The sequence below is a fragment of the Natator depressus genome, chromosome 5 (assembly GCF_965152275.1).
Source record: "Natator depressus isolate rNatDep1 chromosome 5, rNatDep2.hap1, whole genome shotgun sequence".
Lineage (NCBI taxonomy): Eukaryota > Metazoa > Chordata > Testudines > Cheloniidae > Natator > Natator depressus.
This window is the reverse complement of record NC_134238.1, coordinates 34,020,602-34,044,035: the sequence shown is the minus strand read 5'-3', so window position 1 is coordinate 34,044,035 and position 23,434 is coordinate 34,020,602. Positions and strand designations below refer to the sequence as shown.

The 23,434-nt window shown below is 42.0% G+C and overlaps 2 protein-coding genes across 3 annotated transcripts in view; one reads left to right on the top strand and one right to left on the bottom strand.

The window, feature by feature from the left end:
- Nucleotides 1-2,716: 2,716 nt before the first annotated feature.
- Nucleotides 2,717-23,434, top strand: part of CDC20B (cell division cycle 20B) — a 47,975-nt gene continuing 27,257 nt past the window's right edge. Inside the window, exons 1-2 of the mRNA XM_074952551.1 lie at nucleotides 2,717-3,018; nucleotides 3,376-3,447. Coding sequence (XP_074808652.1) covers nucleotides 2,956-3,018; nucleotides 3,376-3,447 — 135 coding nt within the window. The 5' untranslated portion in view covers nucleotides 2,717-2,955. The remainder of the gene's footprint in view (nucleotides 3,019-3,375; nucleotides 3,448-23,434) is intronic.
- GPX8 (glutathione peroxidase 8 (putative)) lies at nucleotides 10,401-15,776 on the bottom strand. Of its 2 annotated transcripts, XM_074952552.1 has the most exons (3): nucleotides 15,531-15,776; nucleotides 14,615-14,876; nucleotides 10,403-11,534 (listed from the first exon to the last, which is right to left on the bottom strand). In XM_074952552.1, exons 1-3 carry the CDS (start codon nucleotides 15,732-15,734, stop codon nucleotides 11,371-11,373), a joined length of 630 nt encoding a protein of 209 aa, XP_074808653.1. In that variant the 5' UTR covers nucleotides 15,735-15,776; the 3' UTR covers nucleotides 10,403-11,370. The 2 variants fall into 2 exon arrangements, with proteins under 2 accessions (XP_074808654.1, XP_074808653.1); XM_074952553.1 differs by lacking the exon at nucleotides 14,615-14,876 and having other exon boundaries at nucleotides 10,401-11,534.

Below are 23,434 nucleotides of genomic sequence, written 5' to 3'. Positions count from 1 at the left end.
TGGACTTGCATTGAGGCAGATGAATATATATCATTAATGTGTACATGTATGGTTTTTGTTTCTTCTTCTAAAGGGTTTTTATTGCATTTATATTTTGAGATGCTGTTGAATGAATACTATTTATTTTGGATTGGTCTTAAGGTGGTTGTGTTGTGATGAAATATACATTTTTAAAATCTCAAGAAAGCACAGAAAATTGGGATCAACAAAAGCAAAGTTAGGCCAAAGCTGAGCACTTTTGAGAAACCCACACATTACATTTTGATAGATCATAATTCAAATTGACAAACAATGGCCAATATTATTATTTTAGGAATTTACTCCAAATCAAATTCACTGAAGAGCTCACAAAGGACCAGATTGTGAACCCTTTGCTCACATTGTTGAACATTTAAACATGACTAGTCCCATTACATTCATTTCAAGGCTACTCAGGTAAATAACTGCTCGTCAGTGTGAACAAGAGGTTCGTACTCTGGTCCAAAATGACAATTCCATATACATAATAGTTAATAATTCTTGCTTGGTTATTGCTTATTCACGGAGCATTCATCCACCATATTGGTGGTTTCACATGCTGTAATGCATGCCAGCATTTACTACTGTCCAATTATTCTGCACTGTAACATTATATGACAATGTTTACTGAAGAATATTATTTTAAGAGGAATTAATATTCAGTTAAACGACTATCTGAAGTGTTGCAAACACGACCGTGTGTGGGTGAAATGCTTACAAAACCTACTGTATTATTTATTTTTAAAGAAATCATTTAAAACAAGGTTAAGTGACTCAGACACTTTGCATTTCACGAATAAATTGTGGGATTATGAAATGACACTTTTGAAATAAATCAAGCAGAAAGTATATTGTATTTGTATTGTGTGGTATTCATTTAAGTATTACTCAAAGCAAAAGTGCTAGCAAACGTTCTCCTTCATGACCTTGCTTCCCCAGTGCCTCATAAGAGTTGTGTGTACAGCCACACAGCTATAAAACTAAAGCTGGTTGTGAAACTGGGATTTTTTTCCTGCAAAATAATTTGAAGGAAAAATCCACTTTTAAAAATTTCTCCTCAGAATAGTCCAGTCTTTCCACAGGAAGTTTAGAAAATGTGGGAAAGTGTTTCTACCCCACTTTACCACAGAGGAAGGTGGTAGCGGTTCATCTGCCTTATTCAATGCATACTTTGGTCTTGTCCTTAAAACTGGTCACATAGGTGAGTAGTTTCACGCATGTGAATATTCGCAGAAGTTCAAATCAAATCTGTGAGATATTTTATGTGGTGTGTTTAATGCTTTTGGCCAGCAGTGTTTCTAACACTGCTCTCCCCATACACTATACAAAACATGAATGACATATCCTTTTTAAAAAAAAAAAAATCCAGGAGTTTTTTATTACTGTTTTAGAGATATCACATATAGTGTAAAAAGAACAGGAGGACTTGTGGCACCTTAGAGACTAACATTTATTTGAGCATAAACTTTCGTGAGCTATAGCTCACTTCATCCGAGGCATGCAGTGGATTATGCTCAAATAAATTTGTTAGTCTCTAAGGTGCCACAAATACTCCTTTTCTTTTTGCGGATACAGACTAACAGGGCTGCTATTCTGAAACCTGTCACATATACCCTAGTTCTTGCAAAATGACATCACACTAATGACAACACAGATTATGCTAAAGACAGCACACAGATTTCCAAATAAATCAACATATCAAGGATTAATTAGATGAATAGGACCATTTCTTAGACAGAGAGGGGAGGACTTGTCGATGCCCATTATTTCTGGAATAAAACAGACACATCCCCTGCCCCCGCCCCACCACATCCATTTTAGAGACTAAGCAGGCCTGTGATGACGGTTTTGCATCCAAACCTGGCCAAGACTCACACTTCCAAAGGGAAAACAGGCGTTTGCTATAAGGTGGCATAAAATATTTCGCTGGCTCGCCATTTCATTTCATGAACTTTTCCTCGGTCCCCCCCCCCCCCGTCCCGCCCCCGAAGTTTGGCATAAAGTGAAATGTGGGGAGGAGGGAAGGGAGGAAGAAAGAGCCCAACGTAACATTTGATGAAAGCCAGCGAGTGGCTTTCGGCTCCTCAGCTCTGTAGCTGCCGGCTCGGGAGATTCAGCTTCCTAGCGCCTGCGGCTGGGATCGCTGCTGCTGCCGAGCGATCCTCTGCCCCGCAACTCCGCCCCAGCTAACGCGCCCCAGGCTGCGGTGGGGCTGCGAGCAGGCTGGGATGGGGGCAGGGCAGCTCCGCCAAGCCCGTTAGAGGGCCTGGCGAGCCAAGCCCCGCTTCTTTGCCCGCCATCGGTGGCAGCAGAGGGACCCCCGCGAGCCTTGGCGCTGCTGCCAGCAGCTCCGCCCCGCTGCAGACAATGAGGAGGCTCGAGCCGCCCAGCCACCGCGGGCCCGGGAGCAGGAGCCTCCAGGGAGGGAGCGGGCAGGCCCCGCCGTTTACCTGCGTTCCGCGCCCCAGCGTTCCCAAGAAGGGAATCCCCCTCAGTCACAGAGCCGGGCGGCCAATCAGCTGCCAGGGCAGGGAATTCCCGCTTTGCCTGCCGCGCGTGCGGTCTGTTTAAATGGCATGTCGGTCCCTCTGGGAGATCTCATCGGGGACAGGCAGGGGGAGAGCGGGGAGGAGGGGAGCGTAGCGGAGAGGAGCTGGGGAGGCAAGGGGTGGACAGGGGATAAGGGGGCTCCTAGAGGGCAGAGTGTAAGGCAGGCAGAAGGCGCAGGAGGGAGTTTAAATAAGACGGGTGGCTGTTAAGGGCATCTAGCCCATCACTCTGTCCTTGAAGAGAGGCAAAAAGCCAGATTGGCTCAGGACCCTGGTGTCTCAAAAGTGAGTGATATTTATTCGCATGGGTGCACATAAGTTAATATAGCTACATTATAAATAAGTACTTTTTAAGGTAGATAATCCTGGCAGGAGCTTATCTTCAGAGATGGAGTGGAAATTAGAAAGATCTGCTTCTAGGAAGGTCAAGACAGATGAAGACATGTTGTGGGTAAATGCCATTCATTTTTCTTTTTATTCTAACTCACCAGTGCTTTGCTGGAGTAGAGTAAAGTGATTATCTTCTCACCGTTACACAGTACAATAATTGTGGAACAAGTCATAAAGATCATACTTTTTCCTAACTCAGGCAGAACTCATGAAGTCAGCTGAGAGTTTTAGCTTAGCAGAGTGTGGAAAAGGGCCCACAGACTTCAATAATTTTGGTACAAGAGGGGAAGGACTGCAGGATTTGATCTTCCACAAACTTCTGGTTTCATGTGACCAGTGATTTAGACTGGGGATAAAAATAGTTGTTGCTCAGATGATACATTTAACAGCATTGTTTGTACTTCTGTATTTTTTTAAGGAGAAAGTAATGAAAACACTTGGGAAAGATCTTAAGCAGATGAGAAAACAAAGTTTACAGAAGTTCACTAAGGTAAGTACATATACAAAAAAAAATCTGCTTTGTATATTTTTTTAGGGGCAGGGAGGAAGGGACAGAAAAAGTAGAACATCTATATAATAATGAACACAAAAATAACGTTTTAAGAGATTTTTTCCCTGTGTTATTAGAGTCACTACAAATGAAGCTCATTTAAATGCATAATGTGAAACCGTAGACAAATGTACATTAGCTACTTTAGTGGCAAAGTGGGAGTGATATAATGAAAACTTCAGAAGTAGATCCTGGGATTCTTTCTTCATAGGGTTATGGGGACTGATTACTGAATATAAGCTACTTGATCTGGTTGAAGTGGGTGCAGGCATGTCGGGAGATGCCTGCACATGTAGCGTCACAAGCCAGCTGGCACATACTTGTGTGGTTGCATGGTAAGGAATAGAAGAAACAATGAAGAGTGAAAACGTAGTGGATAGATCTAAACTTACAGTTTACCATGTGTTAATCACCAACAGTGTGCTTGGCAATGTACAAGATGCAAAATACAGACAGCCCTTACCTCAAAAGCTTACAGTGTAAATCTGGTGAGTCACTTTAGTAGAATCCTAAGTGAGATTCAGATACACTTAGGGATGGAGGCAATGTAAAGGGAGACGCCTAGACTGGAAATTTTAGAGCAGATAAACAGGGTGCATTAAAGACAGAATATAGTACAGAAGTGTAGTAATCACTGACATGCAAGTATATTACTATACTGTTAAGTATCAAGGGATAGCCATGTTAGTCTGTATCCACAAAACCAACAAGGAGTCCGGAGGCTCCTTAAAGACTAACAGATTTATTTGGGCATTTACTGTTAACATTCATACAAGCAATACTATTGGGAAGGCACAATGCTAGACTAAACATGTTGAACAATAGCTAAGCTATAGAAAGCTGTCTGTGGGACACAGAAAATGGCCAAGAAGCACTGATGGAGCACAAGGATGTGACAGTTTGGCAGTGCATTGCTAGCTGGCTGTTGAGAACTTGATATATGAACAGTTGCTAGCTGCACTCCACGTTGTTGAATTCAAAAGCATCATGGAAGTCATGGAAATGGCAACCTCTTGTGGACTGTGATGGGAATCAGATCCATATTAACCAACTCATTCATTTGGCTTCTGCCTAGCCGTGGCAACTGGACAAGTAATTGTTCATATAGGTGGGTTTTTTTTTGATAATTCAGGAGTATTGCAAGATAGAATTCCTTTTGAGTGGTATAAGAGCCCAGTTTTGAAAAGCAAAGAGAAGGGACCACAATCTGTCCTTATTTACATCCATACAACCTCTTTGGTTCTGCCTTCAGTAACATCCATACAGCTCACTACCCATACGAGTCCTAAGATCCAAATTTATAATAATTAAACACCGTGAAGGTGAATTTTTATCAGCAACATCAATTTTGCTCATTACGGGCCTGATACAAAGGCCCATTGAAGTCAATGGGACTACTCACATGCTTAAAGTTAGCCACATGTTTAATTGCCTTGCTGAATCAGGGCATGAGCTAGAATGGTTACCAAAAAAGGGCAGAATTTAGCTTGATTCTGATTTACATCACACCAGTGTTAATCCAGGGTGATTCCAGTTAAATCCAGCAAAACTGATGTGAATGAAAAGCGAATCTAGTCTAACACTCTCTGAAGTTTTGGCTGACAGTTTAGGGCCTGATTCAGATCTCACTTTTCACTGCTTTACACTATTGTAACTCAGCTGACTTCCTTGGAATTAGTCTGTATTACCAGTAATTTAACTAAGATCAGAATCATGCCCTTGATATTTATTGCATGTAAGTATTTACATTTTGGGTTGAAATACATATTGAGTTAATTTTGAAAGAGGTTAGCAACATTGAAATTAGATGGAAAATGGAGTGATTGCTCAAATGGATCTTTAACTTTTCCATCACTCCACTTTGCAAAGTTCCTGTTACGAATAAAATTCAGTCACACCATCTTTAAAAAGGAAATATGTTGCCTTGCTCAGACTCCCTGTGTCTGGTAGGCAGTGTACTGTTAGCTGGCTGCTTTGTGTGAATCTAGCAGTCTCTACTACACTGTCACCTGCTGCAGGGACAGCTCCCTGTTATTTTAATGAGATGGACTATGAAGACATCAGGATACCAACTTGTGAGAACATTGGTGGTAACTAAATGTGTGTGCTAGGAAGGCAGTGTATTGTTAGCTGGTTGAAAATCCGACACCAGCTAACTTACACCTGCTATCTTATTGCACATACTGTGATCATCGAACTGCAGCAAAACTTATTTTACATGACAGGTTTCAGAGTAGCAGCCGAGTTAGTCTGTATCCGCAAAAAGAACAGGAGGACTTGTGGCAACTTAGAGACTAACCAATTTATTTGAGCATAAGCTTTCGTGAGCTACAGCTCACTTCATCAGATGCATTCAGTGGAAAATACAGTGGGGAGATTTATATACACCCATTGTTTCACGTTCTCTGTGTATATAAATCTCCCCACTGTATTTTCCACTGAATGCATCCAATGAAGTGAGCTGTAGCTCACGAAAGCTTATGCTCAAATAAATTTGTTCGTCTCTAAGGTGCCACAAGTCCTCCTTTTCTTTTTATTTTACATGGTGCATCTTGTAGGTCCTTTTTATTTTCTGCTGTAAAGGGTATAATCAAACAATAGTGAAATCTAATATTTACTGTTATCACTGTTTCACACACTCCTGTTATCCAAAGTACAAAGAGAAAACTTTTGTTTAGCTCTTATAATGCTTTTAAATTTTGATCAGCACTTAGAGACCAATATGATAGGAGGCCTTATAAATACTTAAGTCAGATAGACAGATAGTAGAATTCAAACCATATCAATCCATCACAAATTAACTGACAGCTTTCTTTTTAGCAAGACAAGCAATGACTTTCCTAAATTCTTTCCTTTGAAATGTTCTTGCTGTTTTATATAGAATATGTCAATACATTAATAAAACAACATTAGGCAAAATTTACATTTTTTTCAATGAGCAATTAAAAGCTGATAGAGTTTAAAAATTGACAAACCCAAAGGTGTTCAATCAAATGTCCTACCAAATACCCCAAAATTATATTTTAGTGTCATCATGACATTTCCACTATTGTACTGGCGGGAGAGGAAAGGGGAACAGTGTCTTGAAAATGGTTCCCGTTTTCTCCAAGTGCCTTCAAATTTGTCAACATTTTTGTGGTTCTGAAGTACTAAAAATGTATGTAGTGTTTCTAGGGGTTCTCACCAGTTCCACTGAGAGAAGAACTCTAATCTGAATGTTATGATCCTGCATAATGAAGACCAAAGAGATCGACTTTTTTCATGTTGTTAACACACATATATATAATATGCTGGCTACAGTCACTGCTTTGCAAGAAATATCAGCCTCATACTGAATATTGTTTAATTTCTTTCCCTGTCCTTATGTTAACACACTTGATGGGTACAATTCCATTAGGTTCTGAAAACCACTCAATTCCCACTGACTTTCTTGGGTGTAGAAGGTGCTTAGAACTTTGTGGGACTGGTCCCTTTATCCTTGTGTATCATTTCTCTCTTCTCAGTGATTTTTGCAACATCTCCTTTTGTAGCATTACTTGTCAATATTATTAATGTTCTATTAACTCCTCTTCAGGATCACTAATTCAGATGTTCAGGAAAACTGGGGTTATTGTCTTCTGCAGCACACTTATTGGATGCCTCCCTCAGATCAGTGCACTGTCATTTACCAGTCACATTGCTAGGCACTTTGCCAGTTTTCTGTTCAAGGGAAATGGTTCATAGCCAGCTAATTTAAATTAATTTTAAAAGAAATAAACTTTGTTTCTTGATAGGAGTATTTCAATATTAGCTTAAGGCATCTACAATCCTGGTGTCCAAGTGCTGGTATTCATTTGATGAAATCCATGCCTTGTATTTGTATCTAGGCAGTTCTTATTTAAAAAAAAAACAGACTATTTCATTATATGAGCTCCCAGATAAGCCAAGTAACACATATACCCCATCATTCTTGCAAACTCTCCAAGTGAAGACCTCCCAGTGGAACAGCATGTGTGTATATGTGGAGGGCTTGCAGCATTAAGGTCCATAATAGAACTAGTTTTGTGTATGTGCTGATTAGGCAGTGTATTGTTAGTTAGCTGTTGTTCACATACCAGCAACTAAATACACTTCCACATTAGCACACAACCTTGCATCAATATTTAGACAAGCAGATTACAAGTGGTTATTATGAGCCTCTCTCTGTAAAGATTGTGGGCCAGATGCTCAGCAGATCTGGCCCACAACTGTAAATGTGTGTTGGCATAGCTCCATTGACTTTAGTGGCCGCTAAGCCAAATTATACCAGCAGAGTATCTGGCCTGTAGATATTGTGGTTTGTTCGACATCAGGAGTTAATATGTTTGGGTCTGATCCTACAAAATTTTACTTATATGAATAATCACATTGACTTCAAAGGGACTACTTGCACATGTGAGTATTGCTTTAAGGTTTAGGTCCCATATGAAAATGTGCATTTCGTACAATATTATGTAATGTAACTTTATAAGCTGGAAACGTTCAGAGAGGATATAAAAAGATTCCTAAGGGAACCAGAGACACAATTTGGGAGTTGTTTGGTTTTGCTTGACACTACTTCTGTTGGTTGTTTTGGGGTCAGAACATCCAACAGAGAGGAGGTGAGATACTCCAGCTCAAGTCAGGTTGGTTGACATGTATTTGGAAAATTTATATTCCTGGTGGCTCTTTACGAAGGAAAGGAGTCCCAGGTTAAACCATTCCTGTTGTAGATTATGGGGAAGAAGTGGAGATCTGTGGAAATGGGTAATCATTTGATTTCCAAGATATACCCGACACCAGCGCTTAATTTGTGCCAGGGCTTGCCAGGGCTGAGCCCTGGCACCTCTAGGCTCAGCAGTTCATAGCCCTGGTATCTCTGGGCTTGCTGCATCAATTATGAAAGTAAAAAAAAATTTTGAGCCCTGGCACCTAATTGCTTGAGCCCTGCACCTCTTTCATTACCAAACACACTTAAAGGACTCAAGACACAAGTTTTCCTTCAGGTTTCCCACTGGAGAGCTCCTTGCTCTCCCCTGGGTCTCTTCCTCAGCCAGCTCAGTACAAAGGCCTCTGGCCCTCAGGAAGAAACCATCAGTCTACACTCCTCCCCAGTCACCCTCATACACTGCTGGCTTTTCTCCCTTTTAAGTCGTACACCCAACCCAGGTGTGGTAGGGTGGTACTAATTGAATAGGGCTGCCAGGCCCCATGCCTCCTGAGCCAGAAAGGGGCAGACTGCCCTGTCACAATGTCCTTTGCTCTCACTACTAGCCTGGATGGAACTACTAGTCAGACTAATGACTCTGAGGTGAATGCCCCAAATGCCTATTGTTCCCACTCCCCAGCACCTTTGTGTAGATTACAAAGGATATGTGGTACAGTTTGCCTCTTACCTAATCTCTGTGAAATTAGTATCCACCCACAAAGCTGTGTGAATAACTGCACATTAATGACTGCTGTTTACTTGTACCTACATTCCACAAACAGTCAGCGCTGGATCAACCTTTTGTGGGCCTGGCGCCAAACATATTTGTGGGCCCCCATGGAGGCAATGGAGCATGGTGCGAGGAGGTCAGTCCCCAGAGCAAGGGGCCAGCCAGGGGCAATGAGGCATGGCATGGCAGGGGCGGCCCAGCTCTGCCCAGCCCAGTGCGAGGGCATTGTTTACAAACCAGCAGTTGCCAGACGTCCAGTGGCCCGCCTGGCCCTGTGTTGCCAGCGTGTCCCTTCCCCTCAGGGGGTGGGCCCATGTTGTGCCACACAGCCCCCCCGCCCAACATCCCCCAACTCCCTATGGCCAGAGCCCCCCAGGACCCACTATACCCAGCACTCACCCCAGACCCCTCCACAAATGCACAGCACCCTGCACAACACCAGCCCTGCCCAGCGCCCCCCTGCCTCCCTGCCCACAACCCCACCACAAGTGCCCAGCACCCCCCACAGAACCCCCACACCCTAGTGCCCCAACAAACACACGTCCCCCCAGAAGAGACCCACTCCCCCATGCCCTGCCTCTCGGCCACACTCACCCGCCCTGCTGGGAGGTGTCTGTCTGCCAGGCTGAGCTGGCAGTGCAGCCAGGGTTGGTCCCGGGGTAGGGAATCGCTCCGGCCCCTTGGGAGTGGCGTGATCAGCCAGGCCAGGGCCTGCCCTGGCCAGGCTCCCTGAGGGCCCACTTGCCTGGAGAGGCCCAGCCAAACCCCCTCTCCCCCCGACTGTTGTCCGCCCCCACCGGCTGAGACCTGAGACTGGCCACGCTTCTGCACCAGTCCCAGGCAGCTCAGCTCTGGGAGACAGGGGGGGCCACACAGGTAGTGGGAAGCAGAGACTTCCCGGAGCTGGGGGTGCACTGGGTCCGGCCGGGGGACAGAGAGAAGTAGGAGTGTGGGGATGGGGATGGAGATGAACCCTCAGTCAGCCGGCAGGCAGGCTGAGAGGAGCAAGTGGTGGGTGGGGGAGCCAGCGGGGTCTCAGGGTGCAGTGCAAGCAGAGCAGGCCGGGGCCCCTTCTGAGCATGGGCCCGGCTCCATGGCGCCATTGTAAACCCGGCACTGTGAACAGTACAAGGGTGAAATTCCTCCCTCCAGCTTGGCCCCATGTGCATCGGCGGATTCGTTTCTAGTGTTTCCAGTGCTGCTCTCCCTCCAGGTTTCTGGCATTGAGAACAACTTCACCTTCCACTTTGGCAGTTTTGGCTATGCCTCTTCCCTCCCCAGCAATGCCTTCTTTTGGCCTGGGGGCTCCCCAATGAAACCACAGCCTCCAACCAGATTCAGCTTCAAGATCCTCACAGTTTCCCCTCTCCCACACCACAAATGGTGAGAAAGTGTGAATACTTTACTAACTTTGGTTTGAAAATGCCACACATAACCAGCCATCTTTATTCATCATTACACTTCAGCTCTTCCAGATGTGATATTTACTATAGCGTATCCACTCTTAGAATTATTCTAGTAATTTATCCTGCTTTGTCTCAGACTGTAAAATACAGCCACAATGCCTGATGAATCCCAGCTTGTCTGCTGCTTGATTCACAAAGTTTAGCAATCTAAGTTTGCCTAGCTCCAAATAAAATAGGGGCCGATCTTATCATTGCTTTAGTGTTAGATTCTCCAGAATGCTCTCAGTGTGTATGGCTGCACAGTGTCACAGAACATTTTGTGAAATATATCAAAATACACACAATGTAGGCTAGGAACCATTTTGTGATTTTTTTCTTTTTTAATAAACAATCTTCATAGAACTATCTATTTACAATTTTTTTTAAAACTTAGTTTGTAATTTTCACAATTCATCAAGCTTCCTCTGTTAATGTAGCAAAGCTGGTATTTTCAGTGGCATTCAGTTTTAACTACTCTGGTGTGATGCTTCTGGATTGATACAATGGCCCTGAAGTAATTCAGTCACAGAAGTTTCATGATTGGCAATCAAATATAAAAAAATCCCTAACACTTGTTACAAGTAGCTGGGAAACAAAGCTCTTGGCTTGATAAATTAGTCAACTTCATATTCATACAAACCCTCTGTCTTCTTTTTTAAGCATTTTCATGTTGGTGACATTATTAACCATTGGCAGCAGTGTGAACTTACAGGGCACATTAGCAATTTTATGCCAAACTAAGGGTCTGATCCTGCAAAATGCTGAGTGCCTTGCAATTCTCATTGACTTTATTGGTGCTCAGCATGTCGCAGGATTGGGCCCTATATTAGCGCTTAAATAATTTGTAATTATTCTCAGTACTGCCATTAAAACCAAAGAGAAATTTAAACATTTGATGGTCTAGCTTCTAGCATCATTTAACAGGAATGTATTAAGATTGTCTATACATGCGGTAAAATGGATTCACAGACTGAATGGCCTTTTCAGAGATCTTCTTTCTTTTTCAAGATGATCTGCCTGATCAGGGATGCTACTTCTGGCTTGATGTTTTCTATGGGCTCTTCAGGTCTCCAAAATTTCACAACTTTACCTTCTGGGCTGACAAGATACTTCCAGAAATTCCACCTAGGCTCTTTCTTTGAAGAATCTGCAGAAAAGGCATCAGATACTTTTAGTGGCCTCAAATACTGCTACCCTTGCAATTGCTTAGCCACAGAGCAGCTATTCTTTAACATTCATTTGAAAAAAGGAAACTCCCATTCTGTGTTAAGTCTCTTGATCTGGATGTTTGGATGGTTCTATTGATCGAGGAGGGTGAAATGAAAGACTTTTCCCCTTCTCTTTGAAGCAGTGTAAGAACCAAATACTCTCTTCTGCTTCCTGGGGAGCATGACATGGGAGAGTGCTGCCACCTCTGTAGTTAAACCTCTTCTCCCTGCCCTACAGATGTCCCTCAGTAAGGGCTCCATAGTATTTCCAGCTCTATGGGCTAGCAGGGGGCAGGTGGGTACAGGAGATGGGGATGTTGGGGGTGATGGCTGGGTCAATTTCTGCATGATTCTACCCCCTCAGTCTCAGGGGGCAAAGCCTCAGAGGTTACTCTGTCCTATGGAATTTCTGGGAGTGGAGGTTTCTGGGGACGACAGGCTGTTAAGAAACACCTGGCAGCATGGCTCCCAAAGGCAGCAGCAGTAGAGTCCCTTGCCTTTGCCATGTCCCTGGAGACCCTCATGGATCCTGCAGGTTTAGTTGGTGGAGCCCCTGGCCCTTTCTTGGGGGAACTCATAGCCTGATGGAAGAATTTAAAGAAAATTGTGAGTTCAGAATTATCACTTCTTTTAGGGGAATAAGCCATGTAGTGGAGAATAGGGTCCTACTTGGCAGAATTTGATGGTATTTTTTTTTCATTTTGATGGATAATATCAATGTTTGTTTTTAAGTAATTTTTAATTTTTTTTCAATTTAAATTTTCACAGTTGCAAAAAACTATGGGTTTTAGGCATTTTTTCTGATTTTTAGCAATTAACATTTTCACAGTAGCGGGAAATTAGGGGTGTATGAGGCAATGGGGGTGTCAGACAATATTTATTTAATGACAGCAGACAGTTAGATTTAAAAAGTTAAAGCTTTATAACCGTTAAAACATAAACCGTCACATCGCATGTCAAAATATACAGATATACAAAGTAAATATCCTTAAGTCAACTCTAATAAGTTCTTAAGCTGCACTTTTCTTACTTTGCTTATCTGTAAATTTCAATGATCATCAATTGAAATATTTTTCGTCATTTGTGTGTATACTGTGAAGTCGATGTGTACTGACATGATTGCTCTGGGGCTGGATATACTAGTTGTATGGTCAGAATCAGTAGGTGGTGTAGTGCAAAACTGTCCCAGTGTGGCTGAGAATTTGACCTAGAAAGTATTAAATGTATAAGAGAGTGAAAATATCATCCTCTTTGGGCAGAAGCTGCACAGTAAATTCCTTTGAGGCAGGGGACTGCAGGAAGGGAAAGGATGAATTTCATAAAATACTTTCAAAATATACAAATATACAAATAGCAAATAAACTGATTTTTTTGTCTATGTCAAACAAGGTATTATGCATTTTAGAACAGAAAGAGTGAATGTGGTATCTCTCTCCCTCCACGGGTATGGATAAGTATTTATTTAATGTAGTGAATGGGGCATAGTCTGCACTAATTTACACCATCTGTAATGTAACTGAAGTCAAACACTCTCCTTGTCTTAATGATCATAATGCACAAGCATATCTGAGGGGATATTAGGATTGAAGGGAGTATAAACTAGTGCAGAATTTGATCCATTGTTTTTAGTTAGATGAAAAGAAAACATATTTGAAATTCAGACTGGTGAAAAGATTTACAAAATCTGCAGTATCTTGTTGTTTTGCTAGTGATATGGCAAGTGATTTTTGAAACTTATCTTCTTTAAAAGTACTTAGCTGGCCCCCATCACCAGAGCAGCTGAGCACCGCATGCTCATGGAACCCTCTGAGGCTGGGAAGCATCACTATCTCTGTTTCCTAGATGAGGAACTGAGGTAAGTGACTTACTCAAAGTCACAGAGGAAAGCTGTGACAGAGCAACGAATTGAACATATCTCTCCCAAGTTACGGGCTAGTTCCCTGACAACTGGACCATCTTTCCTCTATTATACAGAAATTCAATGGTAACCAAAGACCTGATCCAAAGCACATTGAAGTCAGTAGGAGTCTTTCAAGTGGCTTAATTGAGCTTTAATTTAAGCCCTAAGTAAATACAGCCTCATTCCTATTTGTGAGAATACAGGGCCCATCCCTACAAACCCCTACTCATATGAGTAAGTTCCAGTGGCTTCTCATGTGAATGAGGCATAGTTGTGTGAGTAGGTTTTGCAGATTGGATCCCAAAAATTTACAAAATGAGTTAATGTAAACCAGTGATTATTTCCCACTGTTCATGCATAACTTAAATCTAAGTCAATAAGATATACATGGCTGGTAAGAGGGGAATTTGCTGATCTACACATGTTTGTATTAACTATTGAAATATTAAGAAATATAAGACAATAATGACAGGTTTCAGAGTAACAGCCGTGTTAGTCTGTCTTCGCAAAAAGAAAAGGAGTACTTGTGGCACCTTAGAGACTAACCAATTTATTTGAGCATAAGCTTTCGTGAGCTACAGCTCACTTCATCGGATGCATCCGATGAAGTGAGCTGTAGCTCACGAAAGCTTATGCTCAAATAAATTGGTTAGTCTCTAAGGTGCCACAAGTACTCCTTTTCTTTTTGCGAAGACAATAATGGAGATCCTTCTCTATTAAATTCTCTCATAATGGTTAATATAGTGTTTTGAACAACTTTTCATATAAAATATTTTGTAATGATAATAAAAAATAGACAACAACAGTTAAATCAGGCCACTACATGTTTGCTTTAAAAATAATATTGTAAAGAGCAGGTAACATTTTGGTTAAGAGTAACCTCATATAAATTTGAAAAGATTTGGTTTAATGTTTTAGAAAGCTTTGATTAATTCCTAGCAGATGGAAACTGAGATGTCTTCTGTCCCTGTTCCTTCTCCTCCCTCCCCTCCCATTTCTTTACCTTTCTGTTCTTCTGCCATTTTTTCTGTTCTCCCCTTATGTTTTGGGAAAAAATCAATATAAATGAAAAAATATTGCAATGATATGCAGCATAATATATAATAGGCAAATATTTACCTATCAGAAATTTAAATGCAGGTTCTGTTTCAGATCCTAGAATCTTAATTTTGTGGAAAATAGGGAAAGTTGCTCCATAGTTTCCCTTGGCAAAAGATTCTATTTCCTGGCTTGAGCTAGGCTCCGATTCTCCAAACTGATTGCACGGAAAGGCCAACACAGTGAAGTGGGATGGACCAAACTCTCTGTGTAATTCCTGCAGCGTGATGTAATTTTTGTCTGTGTGCTGGCAGTAACTGGCCACGTTTACAACCAAAGACGCCTTCAGAGAAATAGAAGGTGGAACATTTAGAAAGAAACTGCAAGTTCCTAAATTACTTCAAGTCTTAAAGATATAACTTCCAATAACATAATCTCTCCTGCTTGAATACTATCTGTGACCATCGGAGCATAATCTCATTAGATATATTAAGAATATCAGAAGCTGAAATCAGGTATTCTTTAAGATACATTCTTTTAATAAAAATCATTAGACCCTTGAAAAGGATAAAATGTTTTTAAATTACAGTTTAGTTTTAAAAGCACACATGCAAAGTCAGACATTTAAGGTTTGTGCATAATAAACAGTCTCACATTATATATTTTAGATCAGCCTCTAAAATATAATTGCAATATGCTGACATTCTTAGCTACTGTGGTTAAAATATATTTGTTGCATTGTTAGAGCATTTCAGTTATAACAAATCATATTGAATGACCATTTTACATTATTCATTATCACTAAATTTAATATAGCAAGTTAAAATTCATCTGTACTGCTAGCTTAGCACTAAATACTGAAGGAACAGGGGATTTTAGCAAACATCTTTATCTCCCCATAATGCTACAGTGTTTTTACCATATGTAAATTGAGTATATCTGTTGCTCTCTAAAGATTTAGTAAACAAAGAAATAGTGCTTTGAAGATGCAACTTACTTTGCCTCTGTACTTCTCCAGAGAAACGGTCCTCCCTCTGGAATCCTTCACTTCAAAAGAATAAAAATCTTTGATTTTAGGTTTTAAGAATTTGAGCTGCAACAGGCAGAGCATCACTGTACACAAAACCATCGACAGGAAAACAACAAACACCCTTGCTTTGGGCACTGAACATTTTAAAGGATAAGTTGTGAGAGGCTCCATTTTGGAGAATTTTGAGAGAAGCCTCAGCAGGCCTGGAATGTGAGGAGGAGCTGAAACATGAAACCTGCAGCTACTCTACACAGACCATTGTAGCTGCTCATTTTGTCCCAAACTTCGGAGAAATGTTTCTGGGTTTGAAAGCTGCTGCTGGTTCCCCCAGACGTAAGCCAGTATGAAACACTAGTTTGATAATATGCACAAATGTCTCTCAGTGAGATAGAAATAAATTAAAACTCAGTGCCTATTACATTAAAAAAATAGTTCCCGCTTAACTGGCCCACACAAATAGACTCAGAGAGCATGTTCTCTTGTCATTGACATTAATTTTACACCCATGTAACACCACTGACTTCAAGGGAGGTAGGGCCTGATCCAAAGCCCATTGAAATCAATGGAAACACTTTGGGTCTGTTGTGCAAATGCCTGTGCTCTAAGTTGTCCAAGGTAACAAAAGTTTAACTCAGTTTGTTACATAAAATTGTTCATAAAATTCAGCAAACATGAAAGAGCAAATTAGTCCAGACAAAAATGGTCTATTGACTCCACCCCAGGACTGCGTTAAGACTGTAACTGGAAATAAATGGAGTAGAGAACTGGAAATTAATAGATCCAAATTGGTGTGTTGGAAATTAGGCCTAACTGGCAAACAAAATAATAAGGGGATGGGCTATTCTGCCCACCACTTCCTGTTGGGGTCCTTAAAAAGAGACATTGTGGGGGAGGTGGGGAGGATCAAAATGGTAGAGAGGTGAGCTAGAAGTGAGATTTACCATCATGGCTTCCACTTCCATCTTCTGAGACCCCAGAATCTAGCACAACACTGTTGGACCTTCACTGTCCTGATCCTGAGAGATGTCCTGGCCAGACTGGGCCAGAAACAGTGATCCAGATGACGTCACTGGCTCTGGCTAAATTCCAGATGCCACTGAGAATGTGAGACTTGGTTTCCTGCTGTCTTACCTTATTTATTCTCTTTCCTGTCTCTCTTCCTTTCCTTCTGTTTTATAAGACTCTGTTTTCACCAGCCAAGACTGCATCTTTTGCAACACTGCTGTGAGACCATGACCAGCTAGGCAGCGAAAAGCAATGTATGGATGCTGGATGCTGGTACAAGTTTGCCAGGTTTTGGAGGGGCTGATAAGACCGTGTGCTGAGCCCACGTTCCTTTAGCAATGAGGTTGCAGGTGAAAGTCAGCACTAGAGACAGAAGCTGAATTTTCTATCTTTGCTGTTCTCTTCTCTTCTCTTCCCTTTGGTACATGTTTGACTTATTTTGTCTTCAAGGAAATGAGACTGTACCTTTAACAACACCAGGTCCAGGCCATCTCAACTTCTTTTCGTTTCAGCAAAAAAGGCTATTTATTACCATCATTAATACCATCTAAAAGACTGTCAGACTGAAGGATTTCCAGATAAAACTCTAAAGGGAAATGGAATGAGGGATATAGTTAAAATCCTTAATTAATACATTACATTTCAAATGCTTTAACTGTTTTTTTTTCTTTTTTGTATGTTTAATAAAAAGTTTAAAAGATTTTGAATGATGTGTTTGTCATGGAACTAAGCAGTGTCTGTACCCAAGCCCCTGAATCATGTTCAACTGTTTAGTGTTGTACAGTGACAAGGTCATATTAACACCTTTTACTCTCTGAGCCCATTTATTCCATTGAATTTGATGCAATAGGTCCCAATGAGCTTTGAGTCCCATTGACTTCAATGAGCTTTGGATCAGGACATTAATCTGGATTTACCATTGAGAGAAAGTCAAGCTTAAACCATTTTTTTGGGGTGGGCGTGGTGTATGGAAAGCTAACACAGAAGATGGGCATAGTTTTGCTACTGTGTATCTGGCTTTTAATTCTGGCTGAGGACTGGAGAGGAAGAAGGGAATGCATCAGAAAGAAGTGAAGTTGCTAGAGGTTTGGAATCCCAGATATAGGCAGGTTAATTCCAGGGGGGCTTCTCAAGAAAAATGTGAAGATGCTCTACAAGTATTTTAATGACACAATTCTGAAACCCTCTGCCTTTATTGTGTTTTTTTAAAATAAGTCTTCCTCTGTGTCATTCTGGATCACACCTGTCAATTCCCAGTACCTGAACTGACATTTTTGAAGGCATCACTACATACCTGTGGCAAAAGTTGCACTTACTGGATTTTTTCTCTTTTCTTTTCTCTTATTTTGTTGGTTTTCCTCTTCTTTGGTTTTTTATACTCCTCCATCACTTCTGACCTCATGTCCCCCGACACTGCCTGTCCCCCCTCTTCTTCTTTCTCTCTGTTCTTTCATCTCCTGATTTCCTTTCTTCTTTCCACACTCCCATTTTAGCCTTCTCTATGACGGGTTTGGTCACAGAGACCCCCTTGGGACTGCCACCTGATGAGCTGAGACTACCTCTGAGCCCATTTTCTCTGCCAGTTTGGGCCTCCAGAATCCTGCTTTGTTGAGCCAGACACACCAGTCTGCTCCAACACAGACCCAGGGTCTGAACCACGTGCCCCAAAGCTGCAGACTTAACTGAAAACAGCGTAAGAAGTGCTCCTGTCTCCAGCACCCAGATACCCAGTTCCTAAATAAATCTGTTTTACTCTGTATAAAGCTTATACAGGATAAACTCATAAATTGTCCGCCCTCTATAACAATGATAGCAAGATATGCACAACTGTTTGCTCCCCCAGCAATTGCTGTAATTGCTAACTGGGTTAATTAATAAACAAAAGTGATTTTATTAAGTATAACAAGTAGGATTTAAGTGGTTCCAAGTAATAACAGACAGAACAAAGTAAGTTACCAAGCAAAATAAAACAAAAACATGCAAGTCTAAGCCTAATACATTAAGAAACTGATTACAGATAAATCTCACCCTCAGAGATGTTCCAATAAGCTTCTTTCACAGACAAGACTCCTTTCTAGTCTGGGCCCAATCCTTTCCCCTGGTACAGTCCTTGTTCCAACTCAGGTGGTAGCTAGGGGATTTCTCATGACTGCTGCCCCTTTGTTCTGTTCCACCCCCTTATATAGCTTTGGCACAGGACGGGAATCTTTTGTTTCTCTGGGTCTCCACCCCTCCTTCTAAATGGAAAAGCACCAGGTTTAAGATGGATTCCAGTACCAGGTGACATGGTCACATGTCATGGGAAACCTAAGCCTTCATTCTTCCTGGCCTGACTCACACGAAGGCTTGCAAATAAACAGAGCTATTTACCAATTGTCCTAGTTGATGGGAGCCATCAAGATTCCAAACCACCATTAATGGCCCACACGTTGCATAATTAAAATAGGACCTCAGAGTTATATTTCATATTTCTAGTTTCAGATACAAGAATGATACATTTATACAAATTGGATGACCACACTCAGTAGATTATAAGCTTTGTAATGATATTGTACAAGAGACCTTTTGCATGAAGCATACCCCAGTTACATCATATTCACCCTCATTAGCATATTTTCATAGAATCCTATGGAGTGCAACGTCACATCCTGAGTTTCTTTCGTCTTTCCACGCTCCCATTTTCAGCCTTCTGTAAACTATCATTTGTCTTTCACTTCATTCCAGCTTCCAATTTCCCCTTATCCTCCGCTCCCAATCCTTAAATTCCATTCAAGAATTATTCTTTCTTGGTCATTTCTTGCCTCTCCATCAGTCTATCTCTGACTCACACAAAAAACTTGCTACATCACCTGCTCAATATTCTACATGTATATTGTGAAGGGGTGATCAGAATGGAGTGCTGTGTTTCAAGAGTGAAATCCTGGCCCTATTGAAGCCAGTGGGAGTTATGTAAGGATTTCATCCCAAATGAGGGCATACCTTGGATTTAGATAATAGCATAATACTGTTTCCAGTATTTTCTGTCATATTTATACGGCTACACATTTTGTTTGCTGTTTTTGACCAACACTACACAATGAACGTGTTTACATCAAGCTGTCGAGATGACCCGAGGTCTTTTCATGAAAGGTTACAATCTACTTTGCATTTGTCAGCACTACTTTCTGCCATTGTGCTGCTCATTCACTTAGCTTTCTTAGGCTTTCTTAGTTTAACAGAAAGATTGAGAGCAAACATTAAGTAAAATCAGATATTTGTGTGTGTGACTCCTCTTAGTGTGTGGTAAATGGAGCTTTGGAGTGCTGGCTGGGATCGGGTGTTCCAGCAGCATGTGTGGAGAAGGGTTCAAATGCATCTTTGAAAACAAACAAAAATGCAATCGAAAGGAAACATATAAAAACAATATTGACTTAAGAAAGGTCTGAATTTGTCTTTTAAGTCTGGGAAATCTATGCAGGAGTTTAGCCTTCCTGGGGTTTGGCTTGCATTTGTTACTGTTATTACTGTTATTGCTAAAATTTTTTCTAAAGCTCTCTAAAATGCAGAAAATCGTATCTGAAATTTCAAAAATGTCTGGGGGAAGAGTTCTAGGTTCTCCCATTTAAATATTGTTCTTCCCTATTGTTTTCCCACAGCTTCCCCATTCTTGTTTGCATGGCTGCACGCCTGAGTGCAGCCACTGAGTCTCTCAAAGTTTCCTGCTTCTAATACAGTGCGAGACTTTCTGGAGGAAAGATGATTTAGGGTTACAGGTGCTAGTCCAGAACTTGGGTGACTCAGGTTAAATTCCCTGACCGATCAGAGACCACCTGTGTGAACTTGGGCAAGTCACTTAGCTTGTCTGGGCTTCAGTTCTTCATCTGTGAAATGGGGGTAATAGTTTTGGCCTACCTTGCAAGGATAGATTTCCATTTTTTGAAGGGTGCTTGATTGACTTGGAAAAGCTCCGTACCTTGCCATTTCATCATGCTTTTTTTCTTTTTGCTTACTGTTTTCTTTTGTGTTTAGTGCTATACATGTCTTCTCTGACTCTGTAGCTTCCATGCAGAGTTTAAGAATTTTAATTTCCTTATTTCAGGTGCTTTGCAACTAGCATAATTACTTTTAAAAATCTCCCTGCCGAAAGTTAAATATCTGAGTGCTAGATTTTGGTACTATCCCTCCCCACAAGGGTATTGAACTTAGTTATAATGTGGTTGCTATTACTTAGTGGCTCAATGATAGTTATACCTTGAACCAACACCTGTGTGCTATGTAGTACTATGATGAGAGTAGCTGCTCCTCTTCTGTGCTCCAGAACTAGTTGATCCTGTCAAACTGTCCTGCAATGGGATGAGTAGCAACTTCAGGGCAGCCTGTTAAGAAGCAGGGCACAAACCCCAAGCTAGTTGTGAGTTCCATACTTTGATTTCACAAGCCAATTATCAAATGTAAACTCCTCAAGCACTATAAGACCCTTAACATGTCACAGACAATCTCCTTGGGTACTCTCTATCTTGCATCCAGGCAAGCTTGGCTTTGTGGTAGATGGTCCCTTACACCAAAAATCACAACAATATTCAAATTACTCCCAGTCCCAAAGGACCAGTCATTTATCCCAGGTCAGTTGCATCATAGATCTCACACCAAAGACAATACTTATAGCCAATCCTATAATAATCTATCTAATGGTTTATTAACTAGGGAAACAAAATAAGAGAGTTATTCACAAGATTAAAGCAGATAAACATACACACATGCAAATGAGTTACAGTCATAAGTTTCAAAAGGTAGTAGCTTCTATAATAAGCAAGCTTTATATGTCCCTTAGGGCTAACCCAGCTAAACACTGGGGATCTCTTGCTTATGCCTAGAAAATCTTGCCCTTAAGAGTCCAAGCAACAGAGAAATACAGTTTCTTCTAGACAGGGATTTTTATTTCTTTTCCCTCTTCTCTGAGCTGCCACTTCAGCTGATGGAAGGAATTCATTTGAACTTATCCTCTTGATGAGTGGGGAGAGCAACCAATAAAGTCTTTTGTCCTCTGATGTTCCATAATAATTTGTGTGATGTTGCTGGGCCTTCTCTGTTGGGCAGGACATCACACCTTTTGTTTTAGGTCAGCATTTCCCACTAATTAACATCTCACTCTGGTCTGGAGCTTTAGAGTCACAGTCAGAGGCTTACAGTGTAAATGCTCAAATATTACCTTACAATATGGGATACAGATGTTATAAGTATGGGTGGCAGGTATAAGAGGCTTGGAGAGGCTAAGCCTCCCCACACGGGGCAAGAAATGCTGGATGTGGCGCATCGCTCTTTGGAGGCCAGCCGGTGCCTTTGGAGCACCGCTGGCGGAAGCTCCTGAGAAGTGTGTGGGAGACACTGGCACCTGGACCGTGGACCTGCCCGCGCTCTGCCCCAAGGCCCCACTCCCCCGCAACCTCTTCCCCCATTACCCCCCTGTGCCATACCTCTTCCTCCCAAGGCCTCCTCTTGGTCTCCCTCTTTCCCCAAAGCCCCCCATGTCCGCTGCTTGAGCTTCTCTGCCACCACCCCTGAGGCCTCCCCACTTGCCACTCGCTACTCTCCGCTCTCTCCCCGGAAGCCCTCCCCCAGCCTCCTGCTTGCTTCTCTCCGTCCCCTCCCCCAAGAGGCCCCTGCCCACTGCTCGGAGAGGAGGGGCAGAGAGGAGAGGGCTGAAGGGCCTCAGGAGAAGAGGCCAAGCTGGGGCAGGGTCTCAGGGTGGAGTGGGTGGGGGATTGGGCCACAGTCCAGGCGCCAGTGGCCCCCCCCACTTATAGCGAGCTTCTGGCACTCGCGCCCAGCACCCCAAATGCAAGAGTCACACACCACCTATGGGTTATAATCCATACAGCAATTTACAAGCATTCAATAAAGTCTAAACACTAAGCACATTTTTACAACCTTAATACGTATTTTAACAACAGTAATATACACAGGTGAGGCTGACTAATTCCAGCTATGTATTTGTCAGCATCCAAGTGAAGCATGGGGACCTTGGCATAAGCTGGCACCTCGTTTGCCAGTGTCACAGATCCATGAACGTTTCATTCAAGGTGTTAAGAAATTGTGCCCTGAAGTGACCAGTTTATATGCGAGAAGTTGAAATGACCCATTATTGCTTTATTAGTTGTACTTACCTCTTTGGTCTCTCTTAGCATTGCACACCCAATGTATTTCTCCTGATCTGGATATCAGTAGTATGCTTTATATTCTGATGGCTTTGGAATTGTATCCAGTGATGCTGTATTGTCCTTTGGGGAAAATCTTGCTCCTTTAATGTGGATTTGAAGGACCTTGTTAGCAGTGGCACTGATGTGCGCCCACATGCCAATAGCCATGGGAGTTCTGAGAGGGGTTGAGGGAGGAGCAGGTACAGTACACTTGGATTTGTGACTACCTGGATCGACTAGCCATTCCTCTTCATAGAGCAGAGTCACAGGCACTGCAGAGGCTGCAGTTGTGTTCCCAGAACAGCTGCGCTGCTACTCTGCAGATCTGCAGGTCATGGGAAGAAAAATTCCTTCCAGGCGGCTCCCAGAGAGATCCCCTGCACAACCTGCAGTTACATGGGCTACATGCTGGGAGGCAGGATTGCCCATATGCATTAACAGTGAAAAGGCTTTTCTACAGATATATAAAATGATATAAGTGCCAACAGGAAAGGAGTACTTGTGGCACCTTAGAGACTAACCAATTTATTTGAGCATGAGCTTGGTTAGTCTCTAAGGTGCCACAAGTACTCCTTTCCTTTTTGGAATACAGACTAACACGGCTGTTACTCTGAAATAAGTGCCAGCACTATATTAAGTCATTTGGATTGTTTGACAATCCATGGGTTTAATAACCATTAACCTTCCTAT

Bases quoted from the DNA above. Each gene is read 5' to 3' on its own strand.
- GPX8 (XM_074952552.1), bottom strand. From the start codon at position 15,734: ATGGAGCCTCTCACAACTTATCCTTTAAAATGTTCAGTGCCCAAAGCA. The intron at 14,877-15,530 runs GTAAGTTGCATC...ATTTCTCTGAAG, and splicing joins TGGAGAAGTACAGAGGCAAA to GCGTCTTTGGTTGTAAACGT. The intron at 11,535-14,614 runs GTAAATATTTGC...CCTTTTCTGCAG, and splicing joins TGCATTTAAATTTCTGATAG to ATTCTTCAAAGAAAGAGCCT.